This window comes from Lynx canadensis, chromosome C1, assembly GCF_007474595.2.
Source record: "Lynx canadensis isolate LIC74 chromosome C1, mLynCan4.pri.v2, whole genome shotgun sequence".
Classification (NCBI taxonomy): Eukaryota; Metazoa; Chordata; class Mammalia; order Carnivora; family Felidae; genus Lynx; species Lynx canadensis.
In genome coordinates this window covers 181,825,763-181,848,850 of record NC_044310.1, presented here as the reverse complement: position 1 = coordinate 181,848,850, position 23,088 = coordinate 181,825,763, and the positions used below count along the sequence as shown (strand labels likewise).

The 23,088-nt window shown below is 41.1% G+C and overlaps 1 protein-coding gene across 2 annotated transcripts in view; it reads left to right on the top strand.

The window, feature by feature from the left end:
- DNAH7 (dynein axonemal heavy chain 7) overlaps positions 1-23,088 on the top strand; it is a 270,159-nt gene that overhangs the window by 218,949 nt on the left and 28,122 nt on the right. For both annotated transcript variants that reach the window (XM_030328070.1, XM_030328069.1), the window contains 4 exons: positions 567-743; positions 3,945-4,106; positions 12,384-12,584; positions 16,713-16,874. In XM_030328070.1, the coding sequence (XP_030183930.1) occupies positions 567-743; positions 3,945-4,106; positions 12,384-12,584; positions 16,713-16,874 (702 nt within the window). The remainder of the gene's footprint in view (positions 1-566; positions 744-3,944; positions 4,107-12,383; positions 12,585-16,712; positions 16,875-23,088) is intronic.

The window sequence follows — 23,088 nt, the reverse complement described above, 5'->3', positions numbered from 1 at the left end:
TACTTTTGAGTTGTGGACTTTTAGCCCATGGTATTTTAAAAGTTAAGTAAAAGAGTTAGGGTTTCTCACATCCTTCATCCACTAGGTATTGAATGCTCCATGAAGGGAAGAAAAATACCTTTGAATTCTGGCGTCACCAACCACTTATCTTTTATTATTTAAATAATTTATAAGTTTTTTTCTATCTAAAAGACGTTTATATAAAGTCATGCCTTGGACCCTCCTGATGGAGTTATCAACAAATAACTAAGCTAATGTACCTAGAGTCCTTTGTTTTAAAATATCTACGGGGCACCTGGGTGGCTCAGATGGTTAAGCGTCCGACTTTAGCTCAGATCATGATCTTGCAGTCCGTGAGTTCGAGCCCCGCGTCGGGCTCTGTGCTGACAGCTCAAAGCCTGGATCCTGCTTCAGATTCTGTGTCTCCCTCTCTCTCTGCCCCTCCCTGACTTGCTCTCTCTCTCTCTCTCTCTCTCTCTCTCTCTCAAAAATCTTTGAATCTGAACTTTTTAATTTCGTAAGCAGATTTTGAATATTCTTTCAAATATATTCTTGTCTCTTTCTAGATTATTCCAATGCTGCAAGAATTTGTAATCAACAGACTGGGACGCATGTTCATTGAACCACCCCCCTTTGATTTATCCAAGGCATTTGGAGATAGTAACTGCTGTGCACCCCTGATTTTTGTGCTCTCTCCAGGAGCGGATCCCATGGCTGCTCTTCTAAAATTTGCTGATGACCAGGTACCTTAAAATAGATGAGGTTGTCTGATATTATAAAAGTGAATAGGGGCACCTGGGTGGCTCAGTCGGTTAAGCGGCCGACTTCGGCTCAGGTCATGATCTCGCGGTCCGTGAGTTCGAGCCCCGCGTCGGGCTCTGTGCTGACAGCTCGGAGCCTGGAGCCTGTTTCAGATTCTGTGTCTCCCTCTTTCTCTGACCCTCTCCCGTTCATGATCTCTCTCTCCCTCTGTCTCAAAAATAAATAAATGTTAAAAAAAAAAAAAGTGAATAAATAAAGGATTTTCTGGCTAAATTTTTTAAAACACAAACTTGCTTATCCAAAATGGTGGGAGGAAAAGGCAAAAATTTATCACTCACTTAGCTTTTGAAAAGAGTAGGGTTCCAGAAGTTGACAGAGTCTCAAGAAAATATTAAATTTTTTTTTTAAGTTTATATATTTATTTTGAGAGAGAGACAGAGACAGTACGAGCAGGCAGAGAGAGAGAGAGAGAGAGAATCCCAAGCAGGCTCTGCACTGCCAGCACAGATCCTGATGCGGGCCCCGAACCCACATGAAACCTGAGCCAGGGGCGCCTGGGTGGCGCAGTCGGTTAAGCGTCCGACTTCAGCCAGGTCACGATCTCGCAGTCCGTGAGTTTGAGCCCCGCGTCGGGCTCTGGGCTGATGGCTCAGAGCCTGGAGCCTGTTTCCGGTTCTGTGTCTCCCTCTCTCTCTGCCCCTCCCCCGCTCATGCTCTGTCTCTCTCTGTCCCAAAAATAAATAAACGTTGAAAAAAAAAAAAATTTAAAAAAAAAGAAACCTGAGCCGAAACCGAGAGTTGAACGCTTAACCGACTGAGCCACCCAGGCGCCCCTCAAGAAAATGTTTAAATGACAGCACTGACATTAAAAACAGTTTTCCATATCCAAATTATAAGACCAGAATTTGGCTTGAGGGACACTTGCTTCTATTTTGGGGGCACAGAGAGACTCTTTGACATTACACCAGTATATGAGCGTGGATTGATGTAATTCAAGTCTGGACAGTGACCATGGGGGGATCTTTCTCTGATGCTGTCCCTTCTCCCAATTTCTTTCTTTTTTTATTTTTTTAAATTAATATATTTATTTTGAGAGAGAGAGAGAGATAGCATGAGTGGAGGAGGGGAAGAGAGAGAGGGAGAGACAGCACGGAGCCCGATGCGGGGCTCAAACTCATGAACCGTGAGATCATGACTTGAGCCGAAATCAAAAGTTGGCCACTTAACCAGCTGAGCTACCCAGGCGCTCCCTTCTAATTTCTAAAGGGGGACCTTCTTGACTTTCCAGAACAATCCTATATTACAGTCACATTACCAGGTTAGAATATATTCCCATATTTATATTTCAAGGCTTTAAAATTATTCAAATGAATTTACTGGAAATTTTCTTACCTCATTCAACCTAGAATAAGAAAATCTTCATGAACAGGTGACAACATTTTATTTTTTAAAAAAAGTTTTTAACGTTTTTATTCAGAGGGAGAGAGAGTGAATGGGGGAGGAGCAGAGAGAGACAGGGAGACACAGAATCCGAAGCAGGCTCCAGGCTCTGAGCTGTCAGCACAGAGCCCAACGTGGGGCTTGAACTCACGAGCTGTGAGATCATGACCTGAGCGGAAGTCAGACATTTAACCGACTGAGCCACCCAGGTGCCCCAGGTGATGACATTTTTTAGTTGATTTTTTTCGCTTTTGGTCTAATCGAAATAACATTTTATGGAAATAATACTGACATTCCTAAAACCAGCACGACCACTTTTACTGTGCTTTATCCATACTGCTAATTTTGCTAGACCTTGTCATGCACACTTCTCTTTTAATTTTTAAAGCAATCCTACGAAGTAAAGAGCGGCATCTCCATTTTACAGGGAGGGATACTGAAGCATGGAGAGCTTAAGTGGCTTCTCAAAGGCTGCATAGCTGATGGATTACAATACTCTTTACTAGGCCAATTTATTTTAATATTTCATGTTTTTTTTTCCATTGGGGGTAATTCTTAGATACTTGGGGATTGATCGTGTGACACAGCACTTACCACCGGTTAAAGAAGTGCTGGAATGTGGCTGTCACCACTGAAGGAGATGGGGTGTGAGATGACGTATTGAGGGGCCGGATCCACATAGGACCTTTGTGGCTACATTAAGGATGTTGAATACAGTGGGATGGTGTCAAGGGATTTTAAGCAACAAAGTGACACAATCTGATCTGTAGTTTATAAAGCTCATCCTAGCCGGTGTGAGGAGAATTTACTTGAGTAGGGCAAAATGGGGGGGGTTGGGGGGGGGCCGCTGCTAAAAGGCCAGAAAGAGCAATGGTGGGCCAGAGCGGAAGTGGTGTGGATGCTAGAGGTATTCATTTTAGGTGGGACTCCTCTCCAAATCAACATGATCTTTCCGATCCTTTGAGATCTTCCCAGTTCCTCTCCATTTCTCTTCCCACATTGTATGACTTGATTGTTCTCTGCCATTGTTCTCCATGCATTGTCTTCACTTGCTATCTCCATGTCCAGAAATGGTAGCACCGGGCTCTATTTTGTTTGCTGCTGCTTCTGCCCGCTAGTGTTGATGTAGCTGCCCTGGAAAGAAAGAGCTCAAGGAGTCACAGACACTGTTTCCAGAAGCTGCAGATGAATCAGGATATAGTAGAAATGCACTCTGGACACATATTCCCACAGAATCCTTTAAAGAAACTTTAAAAGGGGAATTAGGAGTTAATTTTTTTTTCCCACCGAACTCTATGCAGCAATGAAATTAATTAAAATATAATTATTCAAAGATCTGGAGGGAACAGAAACAAGTTCATCTGTCTGTTCGTAGTTTTCTTTTCAGCTTTGGATTTTAGGAGTTGCTGCAGGACAGCTGGGTCCTTTCATTTCCTGTTTCCTCAGGTTAAAAGTGTTCTTAATATTTTTTCTATCCCTTATGTCAACAATCAAAGACCCTACAGAATTTTCCATTTATTACCATGACTATTTATGACCTGAACTGACTTGCTTTTGATCTCAGTTTTTATAAGATTCTTAATCAGTAAGAATTTTGTAGGGCTGCATATGGTTAGACCGTTGAGGGATTCTACATAATTAAATTTTAACATATTTAGTGTCAACATTTCCTGTAAAAAATAACACTGATTCTTCTTTAAAGGTGTATTGTTACATAATATCTTTGTTATTCTTGTACACAGGGATATGGGGGATCAAAGCTTAGCTCTTTATCCCTTGGTCAAGGCCAAGGGCCCATAGCTATGAAGATGATAGAAAAAGCTGTCAAAGAAGGAACATGGGTTGTTCTTCAGAACTGTCACCTTGCCACTTCTTGGATGCCAACCCTCGAGAAAGTTTGTGAGGTAAAAATGCAAGTTTATTTTTATGAGATTGTATTCCCCCCACATAATTACTGATATACACCGCCATTCAGCGACATGGCTGTTCTCTGGTTCAGAGGGCTACAGGCGAGCGGCATGCCTGGATTACAGGAGAGGTGGGCTCGCACTGGGAACTAGGGGACCAGAGGAGATCACGCAGTCAGGCCTCATCCAGTCCCTCTCAACAGGGACAAGGGCTCATGCAGTGAGTTGGAAATCTCCTTAATCCATAAGAGCAGCCTCAAACATGGGATTAAACCACAGGGCAAATGGACACCAATGTACTTTTCACAGCAGCGGACCAAAGACAACAAAGGAAGCTTTTTAGGGTGAAATTCATGTAGTCACTCTAAACCAAAAGGCTTCGGGATGTAACTTTACTTTACCTGACTTCTCACCTACTTAGCCAGTGACCCTGCCACGGAGGATCAATCTGAATCCAAAGGAGTACTCCCTCCTCGCCCCCCATCCCCCTGTTCTTGCAGTGGGTTAGGGCACTTCCCTATTCTGGTGGGCAGAAATTCCAGGAAGAAACTCCATGTAGCTCAACTGAGAAACAGAAAACCTGGCACTTGTTTTCAACAAACATAGAGAAAATATATTTGATGTAATTACCCACGACTCTGGACCGCCCCTAACTCAGGAGTCCCACGGGTTACTAATTAGTCAAGGTAATGATATAACTTGCACAGTCCAGACATACAATTGAAACATTAAGGAGCCGGTTGTATTTTTCTTTGTGCCACTTGTCACCATTTTGTCTGTATCTCTTAATGGAATATAAGCACCATGAGAAGAGTGACTTTGTTTTCTTCTCTGCTTCATCTCCAGCACCTTGAATTGTGCCTGGTCCAAAGAGACAGTCCATAAATATTTCCTGAGTCAGTGAATAAATACTGCTTCCCTGCTTAAAACTTTTCCATTGCGTGCAAGGCAAAGTTTAAACCCCCATCGTGGCTTACAACACCCTTCCTCGTTGACCTTTGCTTCCTCTCAGTTTTCATCTCTGGCCACTTTGCATCTTGACTTCTATGCTCTAGCCATTTGAAGTTCTTTCACTTTGGTATAGCATACTTTTTCAAGAATGTAGGCCATCCTAATGTTTCCATCTGAAAAACGATTTTTCCTATTATTTGCCTTACCAAGATCTTCTCATCCTTCAGGCCTTACATTAGAGGTTTGATATTTGTGCCTGTTTCCTCGTGGTTCCTCCATCTCTAGGCCATTCTTCTTTTTTTTTTTTTTTTTTTTTGGTTTCATGGGATTTATTTATTTATTTATTTATCAATATATGAAATTTATTGTCAAATTGGTTTCCATACAACACCCAGTGCTCATCGAAAAGGTGCCCTCCTCAATACCCGTCACCCACCCTCTCCTCCCTCCCACCCCCCATCAACCCTCAGTTTGTTCTCAGTTTTTAAGAGTCTCTTATGCTTTGGCTCTCTCCCACTCTAACCTCTTTTTTTTTTCCTTCCCCTCCTCCATGGGTTTCTGTTAAGTTTCTCAGGATCCACATAAGAGTGAAAACATATGGTATCTGTCTTTCTCTGTATGGCTTATTTCACATAGCATAACACTCTCCAGTTCCATCCACGTTGCTACAAAGGGTCATATTTCATTCTTTCTCATTGCCACGTAGTACTCCATTGTGTATATAAACCACAATTTCTTTATCCATTCATCAGTTGATGGACATTTAGGCTCTTTCCATAATTTGGCTATTGTTGAGAGTGCTGCTATGAACATTGGGGTACAAGTGCCCCTATGCATCAGTACCCCTGTATCCCTTGGGTAAATTCCTAGCAGTGCTATTGCTGGGTCATAGGGTAGGTCTATTTTTAATTTTTTGAGGAACTTCCACACTGTTTTCCAGAGTGGCTGCACCAATTTGCATTCCCACCACAGTGCAAGAGGGTTCCCATTTCTCCACATCCTCTCCAGCATCTATAGTCTCCTGATTTGTTCATTTTGGCCACTCTGACTGGCCTGAGGTCATATCTGAGTGTGGTTTTGATTTGTATTTCCCTGATGAGGAGCGACGTTGAGCATCTTTTCATGTGCCCGTTGGCCATCCAGATGTCTTCTTTAGAGAAGTGTCTATTCATGTTTTCTGCCCATTTCTTCACTGGGTTATTTGTTTTTCGGGTGTGGAGTTTGGTGAGCTCTTTATAGATTTTGGATACTAGCCCTTTGTCCGATATGTCATTTGCAAATATCTTTTCCCATTCCGTTGGTTGCCTTTTAGTTTTGTTGGTTGTTTCATTTGCTGTGCAGAAGCTTTTTATCTTCATAAGGTCCCGGTAGTTCATTTTTTCTTTTAATTCCCTTGCCTTTGGGGTTGTGTCAAGTAAGAAATTGCTACGGCTGAGGTCAGAGAGGTCTTTTCCTGCTTTCTCCTCTAGGGTTTTGATGGTTTCCTGTCTCACATTCAGGTCCTTTATCCATTTTGAGTTTATTTTTGTGAATGGTGTAGGAAAGTGGTCTAGTTTCAATCTTCTGCATGTTGCTGTCCAGTTTTCCCAGCACCGTTTGTTAAAGAGACTGTCTTTTTTCCATTGGATGTTCTTTCCTGCTTTGTCAAAGATTAGTTGGCCATATGTTTGTGGGTCTAGTTCTGGGGTTTCTATTCTATTCCATTGGTCTGTGTGTCTGTTTTTGTGCCAATACCATGCTGTCTTGATGATTACAGCTTTGTAGTAGAGGCTAAAGTCTGGGATTGTGATGCCTCCTACTTTGGTCTTCTTCTTCAAAATTACTTTGGCTATTTGGGGCCTTTTGTGGTTCCATATGAATTTTAGGATTGCTTGTTCTAGTTTCAAGAGGAATGCTGGTGCAATTTTGATTGGGATTGCATTGAATGTGTAGATAGCTTTGGGTCGTATTGACATTTTGACAATATTTATTCTTCCAATCCATGAGCATGGAATGTTTTTCCATTTCTTTATATCTTCTTCAGTTTCCTTCATAAGATTTCTATAGTTTTCAGCATACAGATCTTTTACATCTTTGGTTAGATTTATCCCTAGGTATTTTATGCTTCTTGGTGCAATTGTGAATGGGATCAGTTTCTTTACTTGTCTTTCTGTTGCTTCATTGTTAGTGTATAAGAATGCAACTGATTTCTGTACATTGATTTTATATCCTGCAACTTTGCTGAATTCATGTATCAGTTCTAGCAGACTTTTGGTGGAGTCTATCGGATTTTCCATGTATAATATCATGTCATCTGCAAAAAGTGAAAGTTTAATTTCATCTTTGCCAATTTTGATGCCTTTGATTTCCTGTTGTTGTCTAATTGCTGATGCTAGAACTTCCAACACTATGTTAAACAACAGCGGTGAGAGTGGACATCCCTGTTGTGTTCCTGATCTCAGGGGAAAAGCTCTCAGTTTTTCCCTATTGTGGATGATGTTAGCTGTGGGCTTTTCATAAATGGCTTTTATGATCTTTAAGTATGTTCCTCTATCCCGACTTTCTCGAGGGTTTTTATTAAGAAAGTTGCTGGATGTTGTCAAATGCCTTTTCTGCATCAATTGACAGGATCATATGGTTCTTATCTTTTCTTTTATTAATGTGATGTATCACATTGATTGATTTGCGAATGTTGAACCAGCCCTGCATGCCAAGAATGAATCCCACTTGATCATAGTGAATACTTCTTTTTATATGCCGTTGAATTCAATTTGCTAGTATCTTATTGAGAATTTTTGCATCCATATTCATCAGGGATATTGGCCTGTAGTTCTCTTTTTTTACTGGGTCTCTGTCTGGTTTAGGAATCAAAGTAATACTGGCTTCATAGAATGAGTCTGGAAGTTTTCCTTCCCTTTCTATTTCTTGGAATAGCTTGAGAAGGATAGGTATTATCTCTGCTTTAAATGTCTGGTAGAACTCCCCTGGGAAGCCATCTGGTCCTGGACTCTTATTTGTTGGGAGATTTTTGATGACTGATTCAATTTCTTCGCTGGTTATGGGTCTGTTCAAGCTTTCTATTTCCTCCTGATTGAGTTTTGGAAGCGTGTGGCTGTTTAGGAATTTGTCCATTTTTTCCAGGTTGTCCAGTTTGTTGACATATAATTTTTTTTCATAGTATTCCCTGATAATTGCTTGTATCTCTGAGGGATTGGTTGTAATAATTCCATTTTCATTCATGATTTTATCTATTTGGGTCATCTCCCTTTTCTTTTTGAGAAGCCTGGCTAGAGGTTTATCAATTTTGTTTATTTTTTCAAAAAACCAACTGTTAGTTTTGTTGATCTGCTCTACAGTTTTTTTAGATTCTATATTGTTTATTCCTGCTCTGATCTTTATTATTTCTCTTCTTCTGCTGGGTTTAGGCTGTCTTTGCTGTTCTGCTTCTATTTCCTTTAGGTGTGCTGTTAGATTTTGTATTTGGGATTTTTCTTGTTTCTTGAGATAGGCCTGGATTGCAATGTATTTTCCTCTCAGGACTGCCTTCACTGCATCCCAAAGCGTTTGGATTGTTGTATTTTCATTTTCGTTTGTTTCCATATATTTTTTAATTTCTTCTCTAATTGCCTGGTTGACCCACTCATTCTTTAGTAGGGTGTTCTTTAACCTCCATGCTTTTGGAGGTTTTGCAGAGTTTTTCCTGTGGTTGATTTCAAGCTTCATAGCATTGTGGTCTGAAAGTGTGCATGGTATGATTTCAATTCTTGTATACTTATGAAAGGCTGTTTTGTGACCCAGTATGTGATCTATCTTGGAGAATGTTCCATGTGCACTCGAGAAGAAAGTATATTCTGTTGCTTTGGGATGCAGAGTTCTAAATATATCTGTCAAGTCCATCTGATCCAATGTATCATTCAGGGCCCTTGTTTCTTTATTGACCGTGTGTCTAGATGATCTATCCATTTCTGTAAGTGGAGTGTTAAATTCCCCTGCAATTACCACATTCTTATCAATAAGGTTGCTTATGTCTGTGAGTAATTGTTTTATATATTTGGGGGCTCCTGTATTCGGCGCATAGACATTTATAATTGTTAGCTCTTCCTGATGGATAGACCCTGTGATTATTATATAATGTCCTTCTTCATCTCTTGTTACAGCCTTTAATTTAAAGTCTAGTTTGTCTGATATAAGTATGGCTACTCCAGCTTTCTTTTGACTTCTAGTAGCATGATAAATGCTCACACTCAATCTGAAGGTGTCCTCAGGTCTAAAATGAGTCTCTTGTAGACAGCAAATAGATGGGTCTTGTTTTTTTTATCCATTCTGATACCCTATGTCTTTTGGTTGGCACCCCCTCACACTCAATCTGAAGGTGTCCTCAGGTCTAAAATGAGTCTCTTGTAGACAGCAAATAGATGGGTCTTGTTTTTTTATCCATTCTGATACCCTATGTCTTTTGGTTGGCGCATTTAGTCCATTTACATTCAGTGTTATTATAGAAAGATATGGGTTTAGAGTCATTGTGATGTCTGTAGTTTTCATGCTTGTAGCGATGTCTCTGTTACTTTGTCTCACAGTATCCCCCTTAGGATCTCTTGTAGGGCTGGTTTAGTGGTGACGAATTCCTTCAGTTTTTGTTTGTTTGGGAAGACCTTTATCTCTCCTTCTATTCTAAATGACAGAGTTGCTGGATAAAGGATTCTCGGCTGTATATTTTTTCTGTTCATCACATTGAAGATCTCCTGCCATTCCTTTCTGGCCTGCCAAGTTTCAGTAGAGAGATCGGTCATGAGTCTTACAGGTCTCCCTTTATATGTTAGAGCATGTTTATCCCTAGCTGCTTTCAGAATTTTCTCTTTATCCTTGTATTTTGCCAGTTTCACTATGATATGTCGTGCAGAAGATCGATTCAAGTTATGTCTGAAGGGAGTTCTCTGAGCCTCTTGGATTTCAATGCCTTTTTCCTTCCCCAGATCAGGGAAGTTCTCAGCTATTATTTCTTCAAGTACACATTCAGCACGTTTCCCTTTCTCTTCCTCCTCTGGAATACCAATTATGCGTAGATTATTTCTCTTTAGTGCATCACTTAGTTCTCTAATTTTCCCCTCATACTCCTGGATTTTTTTTATCTCTCTTTTTCTCAGCTTCTCCTTTTTCCATAATTTTATCTTCTAGTTCACCTATTCTCTCCTCTGCCTCTTCAATCCGAGCCATGGTTGTCTCCATTTTATTTTGCAGCTCATTAATAGCATTTTTTAGCTCCTCCTGGCTGTTCCTTAGTCCCTTGATCTCTGTAGCAATAGATTCTCTGCTGTCCTTTACACTGTTTTCAAGCCCAGCGATTAATTTTATGACTGTTATTCTAAATTCACTTTCTGTTATATTGTTTAAATCCTTTTTGATCAGTTCGTTAGCTGTTGTTATTTCCTGGAGATTCTTTTGAGGGGAATTCTTCTGTCATTTTGGATAGTCCCTGGAGTGGTGCAGAACTGCGGGGCACTTCCCCTGTACTGTCTTGAATAACTTGCATTGGTGGGCGGCCCACAGTCAGACCTGATATCTGCCCACTGCTGGGGACACAGTCAGACTGGTGTGTGCCTTCTCTTCCCCTCTCCTAGAGGCGGGATTCACTGTGGGGTGGTGTGGCCCGTCTGGGCTACTTGCACACTGCCAGGCTTGTGGTGCTGGGGATCTGGCGTATTAGCTGGGGTGGGTAGGCAAGGTGCACGGGATCTGGCGTATTAGCTGGGGTGGGTAGGCAGGAGGGGTAGGCTTAGCTCTCTTCTCCTTCGGTGATCTGCTGCGGGAGGGGCCCTGTGGCACCGGGAAGGAGTCAGACCCGCCAGAGGGATGGATCTGCAGAAGCACAGCGTTAGGTGTTTGTGCGGTGCAAGCAAGTTCCCTGGCAGGAACTGGTTCCCTTTGGGATTTTGGCTGGTGGATGGGCGAGGGAGATGGCGCTGGCGAGCGCCTTTGTTCCCCACCAAGCTGAGCTCTGTCGTCCGGGGCTCAACAGCTCTCCCTCCCATTGTCCTCCAGCCTTCCCGCTCTCCGAACAGAGCTGTTAACTTATGACCTTCCAGATGTTAAGTCCCGCTTGCTGTCCGAACACACTCTGTCCGGCCCCTCCGCTTTTGCCAGCCAGACTCGGGGGCTCTGCTTTGCCGGAGGGCTGCCCCTCCGCCCTGGCTCCCTCCCGCCAGTCCGTGGAGCACGCACCACCTATCTGCCCTTCCTACCCTCTTCCTTGGGCCTCTTGTCTCTGCTTGGCTCCGGAGAATCCGTTCTGCTAGTCTTCTGGTGGTTTTCTGGGTTATTTAGGCAGCTGTGGGTGGAATCTAAGTGATCCGCAGGACGCGGTGAGTTCAGCGTCCTCCTACACCGCCATCTTCCCCTCTAGGCCATTCCTGTTGAACTGTGTCATATATACCCATTAGAATCACGTAAGAGAGAAGAGCTGTCCCTGATGGCTGGCAAACCTAGCCCAAAGTCCCATGAGTCACGTTGCTGAAGTCACTGGGCATAGGGCAGCTGGTACGAGGGAAAAACGTTGCCCTCTCTCTCCACTGTTGTTACTAAAGAACAGAGGCATCTTTGCATCCTTCCTAATTCACCCTCACCCGTTGACCACATGAGTGCTCAAAAATTTTTTTATTGTTAAAGAATTGCAGCTTAAGATACTACTGATATGGACAATCAAAGGAGGTAGCAATAGAGAGCAGGACTGAACAGGAAGGGGGGAACGGCCCATGGTAATCATTCCTAGCCTATACAGCCTTTAAGACAGTGCTAAGTAAGTGTTCTCTTATCCTCCCTTGCACCAACTTGAATATCCCTTTAAGAAAATATAGCTAATAGTGATATTTAATACTTCACCTTTCAAAATGCTCTTTTTTTCTTTTCATCTCACTTGGTTTAATATTGACTGATGTTGCTCATTCTCACAACCTGGCTACAGCAAGAAGAATGGATTATTCTTAATCAGGCTCTTGGGCAGAGAATTATATCTATAAATATTTCAGCACATCAGTTAAGATATGAGATTTTGGGGGGAATGTCTTAGTCTCTATTGCGACCAACTCTAAATTCTATAATACCTCTGCGAACTTTATAGTCCTGTGATTTAAATTTTCAAGAAGGACGGCAACAGTCTGCGCCTTCTCAACGAAGTGTGTTGTTTCAGGGGCAGAATCAGATTTTAAGACCTTTGCCTTGAATTGCAGCAGTAGGCTCTGTTTTGTAAAGATGCTTCCTCCCACCTCCAGGCCATCCCATGCACATATGATGTGGAGAGTTTCCTTGGATTTTAGACACCCATTTGTGTCTAATTTTCTTTTTTTGCAGGAGTTAAGCCCAGAATCGACGCATCCAGATTTCCGCATTTGGCTGACAAGTTACCCGTCACCAAACTTCCCCGTGTCCGTACTGCAGAATGGGGTGAAAATGACCAATGAGGCACCGAAAGGTTTACGGGCTAATATCATTCGATCATACCTCATGGACCCGATCTCTGACCCTGAGTTCTTTGGCAGCTGCAAAAAGCCTGTTAGTAATGGCTAAGTCTTGTTACCTCAGCCCTGTGAAGCATTTCAAGTGGCCCCTGGTGATCACGAATGTGTGTGGCTGAGTAAAACTACAAATTAAATAGGCCTCCTGCCCTGCAGTGCGGTTGGTTTTGATTACTGATTATTGACTGTGCTGAAGTCAATTGTATTAATATTTTATTTTAATTTTACCACCAGCCTCATTTCTGCTCAGCTGAGATCTTCTGGGGCGTCATTAATAATGTAGCTCTCTATTGAGAAAGTCAGCTGTAAGCCATTCCCAGTACAAATCTGCAAGGTTGGAGAATCTTGTTTCAGGATATTAACTGAGCCCTGTGCTATTTGGAGCGATATCTTTAAATTAAAACATAAAAATATTTCCTCCATATAACTATAATGAGGACCAAAATGATTTTACTCCTTGATGGATGGGACTCATAAGGGTCTCTTTCAGCGTCACCAGGCAAGCAGGGAAACCGCCCACTGCTTTCATGATTAGAATTCTGCGTGTGAATGTCTGTGACCTAAAATTGTTTCACAGCATTTTACTATAATTAAAAATGGAAGGGTTTTCTTTTTAAGAGGGGTTATGAACCTTGGTAAGTTTCTGCCATTAAAGAGCTCACACTTTTGGTATCGGAATATGTTTTAAGTACACATCAAAAGAAAACATTAAAAATAAGGAAACACTTTCGTTGAAGTCTTGGGTACTAAAATAAAGCAAGAATCTATGTTTAAAACGAAGTCACACCTTAGCCTAAGCTTCTAAGATCTGCTGTAGGAGTAGCTTTCGCATTGATAAGGCCCAGAGGAGAGCAGGTTGCTTGCAGGTAGGTAGTAAGGGTATGTCTGCATGGGATAGGCTGGACAGAAGCCCTTTTGCAAAATCTTACTCCCTTTCTTCTAGATTCAAAGATCTCTCCAGTGGAAGTCACACATATTGGAAGTCTAGGCGTTTATGAAGCACAATCCAAACCAAAAGCCAAATCTCCTCAAGTGCCAAAAGAGTACATCATAATTTTTGCTTTAACTTTTTATATGGAAATAATTTTAAACTTACAGAAAAGTGGCAAGTATAAAAATAGTACAGAGAACACCCCTGTGCCCTGAACCCACATTCACCTCCTGTTAATATAGGTTTTGTGTGTAAGTTAGACATATCACAACCCTTTACTCCTAAATAAATACTTTGATGTATATTTCTTAAGAATAGAGAGATTATCTTACCCTAGTACCATTATTAGTTTAATGGATTTAGCAAGGATACACTATTTTATCTAATTTACTGTTTGTGTTCCAAATTTGTCTGTTGATTTAGGCGTGTCCCTTAGAGCATCTTCCCTGTTCACTACAGTTTGGTCTAGGGTTAGAATTGCATTTAGTCGCCACATCTCTTTGCCTCCTTTTATCTCGAACATTGCCCTAGCCTTTGCCTTGGATGACATTGACATTTCTGAAGAATTTGTCTCCTTGTGTCTTTTTAATGGAACATTTCTCATTGGGGGCTGATATTTACTCATTATTAGATTCAAGTTATGCATTTTTAGCCAAAACACCACATTAGTGAAATTGTGTCCTCAGAGTATCACACTAGGAGGTGCACGATATCATTTATCCCTCACTGTTGGTATAAATTTGGATCTCCCAGACAGAGTGTTGTCTGATTTCTTCAACGTGTAATTACTGCCTTACCCCTTGCAACTAATCGTCAGGCAGGGAGACATTTCACGGCCATGCCAATATCCTGTTCCTCAGCAACATCCACCCCAGCCCAGATTTAGTAGCCACTGATGTATCTTGCCTGGTCAAGTTATTTCCCGTGATAATTCCAACTCCAGCACTCCCGCCGTATTTGACCCCTGCCACTCTAGAGTCCACAACAGCTTTCCCATCTCTCCCTTTACTTATGTGTTTTTGGGATGGACTTGGGAATTCCTTGGGTTTTTTTTGTCCCCCAGTGGTTTACAATGCATTACTATCCTTAAGCCTTTTGCTCAAATTGTTCCAGATTTGGTCAGTGGGAGCACCTGTAAGCTGGCTCCTCTGTACTTTGTTCTAGGTCCCATCATTTATTATTATTATTATTATTATTATTATTGCTGTTGTTATTATTATTACTTAGCTCTCTTACTTTCTGGCACCAGATGCTGCAAGCTCATCCATTGTTCAACCCTGGAACCAGCCATTTTTCTGTGGAGTCCTGGTTCTAGAGACCTAGATCTGGGTGCTACTGCCTTATTTTGGTTCTTGGTCCTTTCAGGGGAGAAAACTTAGAAATATGCATGTACTCTCACACTCACACGCATACACATATAGATGAGTATATATGTGCATCCAGATAAGTACATGTACACATCCATACTCATTCACATATTCTAGAGGTAATGAGTTTGTAATGTATAGCCAACTTCAGTCCATCCACCCAGGGTTCTTGCTTACTTTTCCTCATTCCATACGCGCATGCCACCGCTTCTGTGCTGAGCACCTGGCTCCCACATCATCACACTTGCCAACTTGCTCTGTTCTGTAATGGATCTAAAGTAGTTCCCGAATCCAGACAGCATGTGTCACTTTGCTTTTTCCCACCTCTCTGATTAAACTGATGCTACTTGGGGTTTGTCTCCACTCCCCCTTTGAGTTTATTCCACAGGGGAAACTTCCACCTGCCCTTGGACAAAACTCTGGGCAGCATCACGATTTTTCTGCTTACTGTCAGGTAATGAAATGACCTACAGTCATTTTAACTTGTAAATCCAGCCTGGATTCCAGAATCAGAAAGTGCAATGTAATATGTCAATCAGTACTTAGATTTTATTTAAAATAGAGGCTTCAACTCTCCAGAAACTTACCTAGGACCTGTAGTCAGTCGGCTTCATGCCACTGGGGAGAAGCATGGAGTTGGCATCTTTCTTTTTGTAATGATGGCTGCTGAGCCTGACCACTCAGTTTGGAGCATGTACAACCGCAAGGCAGGGCAGAGTGGAACTTCTGGTCCTGGGCTGCTTTTGCTTGGAGCTCTCTGGGCTTGGCAGGGGTTTAAATCTCAAGTTTTCTCTTGGGAGTCTTTTCATCGGTTCTCCTTGGACTCCCCTTCTGGACTCCTCTGACTGTGACTCCATCAATCAGCTGACTGCTCGTGCCCCCCTCAGCTGTTGGGTCGCGCCATTCACTTCGTACAGGCTCTTACTGTCGGGATTTCCTCACCCTGTAACATAAGTCATCTTGACCAAGAAATGCTTAAAGTGGCCCCTGGCTGACATTCTTAATCCAGCGCCCCATCTGCTCATTGGGATCCAGGCTGGGTTGGCCCACTGTTGGAAGCGGGGCTCCGATTTCCCTCTCCTGATCCACTACCCTGTGGCCATAGACTGTTCTACTCTTTCTGTCATAAGTTGTGCACTTTTCCACTCTACCACCGCTGCAAGGAACATGCATCAGCTCTCTGAGCAGCCCCGTTAATTCCTTCTCACTAGCTTGGACTAAGAAGACACATCCCATGCTCCTTTCTCCCTCTGGGATGAGGGCAAGAGGGCTCCCAGCACAGCGGCTGCTCTTTCCAAGGAAATCTTTACCAATTCTCTCTCAAGCTCTATTTTGACCATTTTGTAACAGTCTTGTGGAGGGTGCATCATACTTTCTGATTTCTGATTCAAGGCTGGCTTTGCCATTGAAAGTAACTGTAAGCCTTCTTCTTGCCTCAGAGTAACTAGAAAAGTCATGAAGCTGTCCAAAGTTTCAATCCGGAAGTCCTTCTTGTAGAGCTGCTTAATCGGTTTGAACTGTCTTCTTTGAAATATCTCCATGGTGGTCTGGGATCACCCATTTAGAATTAATTTTTCTTACCTCATGATGTTTCAGTTGGAACCTCCAGAATCCTATATGGTTACATTAAATAGACAAGCTTACTATACTCCCTAAAACCTGGTGCTCATAGCTGTGTCTGTCAACTGGACAGGTGTACAAATGAGCATATTTTTGCCTAAATAGCCTATGGTAGTTAATTCTGTTTTAGTATACTTTGGGGTGGATATACTTATAAACAAAAAGAATTAATTTCATTTAAAAATATGGTAGGTATAATGTAACATGGGGGGGGGACGTCATGTGGCACCGTTTCTTCTCGTTACAGGAAGAATTCAAGAAATTACTTTATGGCCTCTGCTTCTTTCATGCTTTGGTCCAAGAGAGACGGAAATTTGGACCCCTGGGGTGGAATATTCCTTATGAGTTCAATGAGACTGACCTAAGAATAAGTGTACAGCAACTCCACATGTTCCTGAACCAGTATGAGGTACCGTAAAAAGCACAGCAAGGATGTCACCTATTTTGCCCTCTATCATGTTGTGAGTGTTTGTAATAGTAAGCGGGGAATTCTGATTAATTCACACCCTTATAAAATAAATAGCAGAATACTTCCCAACCGCTTATTAGGTAGTACTTGGTTATGACAGGCTATCATAACGCTAGAGTAGGTAGTTAGGACATTTGGTATGCCCAGTAGGAACCTATATTTTATCATTTATTTTTGACATGTACACACCTGTAGGAATCTGCGAAGTGATCGTGTTATATTGAAAAGGATTTGAGAAGAACATACATCAACCAGGCTCCAAAATGAAAATACAGATGAATTTCCTTCTGTTCTGGAGCGTGACTTTATTTTTAGGGAAATTTTACTGTGCTATTATTGTAGAATTTGAGCCGTTTGTCAGGAGGAAACAAATTCTTTAGGTCATTGATGTTTACCTGAGGTGTGCAGATTTTGAGAGGAAGCCAAATGGCTTCATATCATATCAACCACATTTCAGCCCCTACAGTTCTCTCTCTTTCTGTCTGTCTGCCTCTCTCTCACTCTCTCTTTCACACACACACGCGCGCGCACACACACACACACACACACATCTCTCTCTCTCTCTCTTTCACACACACACTACCCATATTATCTTTTTGCTACTTGACTATCAGTTGGCTTTTTAACATGTTTGCAACTCTGAAGCACTGCTTGTTAAACCAATCCAAGTGTCCTGCAAGATATGAAGTTTTTTGAGGCAAATTCCTCCAAGTTTAGTTAAAAGTTTGTTCAAAATTAGTTGGAAAAATTTAGATCAATCAATCTCAAAGTATCAAAAAAACTGACTTTGTGAAACTTTTAGTAACTTGGGATTATTTTTTTAAAACCTATAAACAGGAAGGTATTGAATTCTGTCTCTACAAAAGCAAAGAAAAAACAAAGGGCTCACATGACATATCTAAACTTAGGTGAAGGATCTTTGATCTGTGTTTCATTGGACAGATTCCTATTCTGTACTCAAATGAAATGAGTTGAGAGGCCTTTGACTTTGCAGCAATTTAAAATTGGGAAAGCATTTAAAAAGAAGCATGAATTTGATGAATTTCTGTCTTGTAGGAATATTTATATATAAAAAAGATACTAAGAATGGAGACGAAAATACAGTGATACAGTGCCTGCAGAAGTATTTGAACTAAGATAATTATACTTTTCAATACAAAAAATAAGAAGGAGGGGGCTCTCTCTAGTTCATTTATCAATTTGTTCAAGCATCTGTAGCAATTTGTTCAAGCACCTGTAGAGTATATCCTAACTTAAAATATGATAGTCACTAGTGAAGAGTCAGTTAAAAATGGCAGCAATTTAAAATTTAGTAACCATTAAGTGAAGCTCTGTAGAATAGTATAGAGATTAAAAGCAATGAGACCATATTGAAAATTACATTCTTTGGGAAACTATCAGAGATGTTATCTGAAACAGATGTATCTAAGAAGTTAAAGTGTGTGAATATATAGCAAGAAAAGTATGTTCTGCATATACTCTCAGGATAATCATAATTTTTTTTGCTTCCATTTCCTAATTATTTTCAGAAATAATCTTACTTTGAAAACAATGTTTGAGTAGAACTACTCAGGGGCCTACCAATACACTAAACTAGATTTGCCAATATACCGTTTTTTAATTATATAATACTAATTCTCTAATGCCCATGATCACTCTCAAAGTGTTCCAGTTTGGACAGTAGTATATTTGGTCACCTTAACTGTTTAAAGACGGAGACATAAACAAGGAGGTAAGCAACTCGGCTGGATGTGATTAGGTTCCTACAGAGGAAGAGGTACCCAGGACTGAGTGCATAGAGGTTTTCAGGGTGAAGGAACCATAAAAGATTCTAAAAAGGGTCAAATAAGTGAAAAGGTTTGGTTAATGAGATAAGGGATCTGGAGCATACTTATATGAAATGCTAACTGATTTGGGAGTTATTCTATTATTATTGGTGTGCTTTTAGAAGAATGTTTGCATTTTAGAAAATCACTTACCTGGAGCTACCAGAAACTGGAAAAGGCAGAGAAGGATCCTCTTAGAAGCTTTGAAGGAGCACGGCTTTGCCAACACCTTGATTTCAAACTTCTAGCCTCCAGAACTATCAGACAATAAATTTCTCTTATTTTAAGCCAACTGTCAGCAGCCCCAGGAAACTAATGCAGGAGACCATCACGATGACCCAGGCAAGAAACGATAAGAGTTTAAATTAAAGCATTTGAGCTAGGATGAGGAACATTGTAGAGATACAATAGATATGTAGGAAAAAGGGTTGAAATGACTTAGATATTAAATGGCAAAGGGAGAAGAAGTCTTGATCAATGTTAATTTTCTGGTCTGGAAAGGTGGAGGTACCTTTCATTAATCCAGACAGGGAGTAGTCCCAGGAAGTTAATAGGTATACAGCAGGTGGGTTAGTGGAATGGGGATGGTGAAAGGGGTAATTAATTCATTCTCTTAAATTTTATACATCCTGGAAGTATATCTACTAAGCTCTTGGCATACAGATATAAACCCCAAGAGAAGAAAGTGAACAAAATCCAGAAATTTATGAATTGGTAAAGTGTTAAGAGAAACCTGAGAATACCTGAGATTTCAAAGGGAGGTCTTGTAACCGAAGAAGAGAACTAAGGACTGTTGGTGAGCACCCAAAATCAATGGTTGGAGAGAAAACAGATCAAGGTGTAGGGAAAACTTTGGAAAAGCAACAGAATAGGGAATGATTATCTTACGGAATACTACTGTTCCCCTTCCCCATTTTCTTTTCTCTGGCTGCATCAAAATAATAGAACCACCTTCCACCCAAACTCAAGCTAGAAATCTGGGAGTCATTGGCACTCAGTTATTCCTTATCCCTCCTTAAGCATGCCCTACCTCCCTCCACTCCCCTCCTTCCTGCTGTACCCCATGCCCTAAAAACAGACCCCTTTTATCCATGGTTTCCGTTCCTCAATTTTAGTCACCTGCGGTCTAGTGCGGTCTGGAAGCAGATGATCCTCTTCCGACATATTATCAGCAGGTCATTAGTAGCCTAATGCTATGTCACAATGCCTACATCATTCATCCTACTTCATTTTGTCACGTAAGCATTTTATCATCTCACATCATTACAAGAGGAAGGGTGAATACAGTGCTATATTTTGAAAGAGACCACATTCACTTGACTTTTATTATAGTATATTGTTCTAATTGTTCTATTTCATTATTAGTTATTATGAGTTGTTGTTAGTCTCTTACTGTGCCTAATTTATAAATTGAACTTTGTCATCGGTATGTATATATAGGACAAAACAGCTCTCTGTGGTTTCAAGCATCCATTGGGTACCTGGCAACACCTCTTCCAAGGATAAGGTGGGGCGGGGGGGGGCTGCTATACTGCATGCCCACAGTCTACTTGCTTTTCTGTCTGCGTGATGTGCTCGTTCACATCTCTGAGCCTTGGCATATATTTTCCTTTGCTCTGAGTGCGCTTTCCTATGCCCAATCTTTGTCTACTTTTGGGAGTGTTTCTTGAATAACCATCTCAGACTCAGGAGCCAAGTGTGCCTCCCTGTTGGCACATTTCTACATGCCATTTTGGCTGAGGGTCACTTTGTCCAGCATTGTGTCGAGAATCCTTATCATTGTAGGTGAGCATATATAAAAGCAGGAGATGATTCCATATTTTTTTTTGGCCCTTCATGATCTACTGTTATCCTTTCCCTGACATACTCTAGCCGAATAGCCAGAAACATGGGTACCCACTGCCATTTTGCTCTGGTAGCCTTGACAGAGCTGGTGATACATGTAGGACACTGGGAACTACAAAATTTTGCTCAGAAGAGGAACACGTTTTGTCCGATTGTAAGCCACTAGACTGTATGGTGACTTTGATTTGTTTACCCTTTTTTCCTTAGTGCCTAAATATGTATATGTGGTATATGGCTCAGTGTCTGTTTTATAAATGAATCACGATGAGTGGAAAGATCTTTAAGCTCTCAGTAAGAATGGCAACACTACTACCATTAGAAATTTAGCATCGTAATTGTAGCATTTAAAATGAATAGGCCGGATCGCCTGGGTGGCTCAGTCAATTAGGCACCCAACTTGGTTTCAGCTCAGGTCATGAACTCATAGTTTTGTGAGTTCAAGCCTCACATTGGACTCTGTGCTGGTAGTACTGAGCCTCCTTGATATTGTCTCTTTCTCCCTCTCCCTCTGCCCCTCTCCAACTCATGCTGTCTCTCTCTCAGAAATAAATAAGCTTTTAAAATTTTTTTTTAAAATTAAATGAATAGGAAATGGGAGAAGTATTCAATAATTTATGATAGAATAATTGATTATTTGCTACTTGGAGAAAAATTAAGTTAGATTATTTATACGGTGTAATTCTTGTTGGATTAAAGACAGGAAACAAAAATTAAACTGTAAAAGGTACGTGTAATCTACTTGGCAGATGGACAACTGCTTTGTTTTTCTTGATTTGGTAGGGGTGTGTGTGTGTGTGTGTGTGTGTGTGTGTGTGTAAGGCCCACCCCTCTCTCTCTCACCCTACTCTTACCACAAAGCAACTAATTTTCCAGTTTAGGACATATCTGCACAGAAGTTTTCCTATACACGTGTAGATACATATATACATAAGCACAACATATACACAAGCTTTTTTTCTCAAAAACATAATTATATTTGCATACTCACTTTCAGCTTGCTTTTTTCACTCTGAAAATATTGTGGACAACTTCCAAAGTAGAGATGTTTGGGTTTTTTTTTTTTTTTTTTTTTTTCAACGTTTATTTATTTTTGGGACAGAGAGAGACAGAGCATGAACGGGGGAGGGGCAGAGAGAGAGGGAGACACAGAATCGGAAATAGGCTCCAGGCTCTGAGCCATCAGCCCAGAGCCTGACGCGGGGCTGGAACTCACGGACCGCGAGATCGTGACCTGGCTGAAGTCGGACGCTTAACCGACTGCGCCACCCAGGCGCCCCTGGGTTTTTTTTTTAAAGTTTATTTATTTTGAGAGAGAGCGCACAAGTCGGGAGGAGCAGAGAGAAAGAGAGAGGGAGAGAGAGAATCCCAATCAGGCTCCACACTGTCAGTGCAAAGTCTGATGTGGGGCTCAAATTCACAAACTGCTCGATCATGACCTGTGCCATAGCCCTTAACCAACTGAGCCACCCAGGTGCCCCAATAGAGATCCTTGTTTAATGGCTGTTTATATAGCATTTGTCTTTGTTGACTACTAGAATTTTATTTCCTTTTTATTTTTTTGCTAATAACCAATGCTAAAATGGACGACTTTGTGTTCACCTTTGCATACAAGTTGCTGACTTTAGGGTTTGTTTCCATGTACACTGTCTCCCCATTCATGATCTCAACCCTCATAACAATAGGCCCAGAAGCAACTGCCATCATTTCTGCAACCCCAAGCAGGGTGCTCAGGCACCTGGGAAAATGCACACCCCAATGTGATTGGCCCTGGTTGTGATCAAGCTGCTGAGAGAAACAACATCTTCCCCATTAGCTGTCAGGCATGTTGACAGGTTTAACCCTTTTGACATAAACCAAACTCTTCCCTTCTAGACTTCATCTTATGTCTGCATCAGGAAGCCCTCCCAGGGGCCAGGTGGTTCACCTTTGGTCTACCTCATTCACTACCTATTTACTTTGTCAATGAGTTTTCTTGCTACGTTTCATTTTTATGAGGTGGGGACCTGTCAACAAGGTAAGTCCAAGTAGTGCATACATCTCATCAAACTCCCCTCACAAGAAGGACAAAAACATGCCGGACTTCTCCTTCCTGGTTCTGTTTATTTCTCTACAAGGTCTTGGTCACTGAAACCTGTTCTCCTGAATTCTCTGCCTTCTGTTCCACTTCTAAAAAATAACAAGTCTCATAAGAGAAAAAAGGGAAAGAAAAGAAAAAAAAAAAAAGAAAAAGAAAACATTTAAAAATTTAAAAAATGTATACAATAGAATAAAATAAAATGAAGTAAAATAGACTAAAAAACTTAGCAAAAAAATTAAAAAATATAGTAAAAAATTAAAAATATATATTTATCTAATTTGATAAATTTCCCCTCTCTAACCCCTACTAGCTACTCTTCCTTAGTGCTGTTATTTCTATTGAAGAGATTCCTCAAAATGGGATCCCAGGAATGTGGAATAGATACTCTAACTTTTAACAGATAATG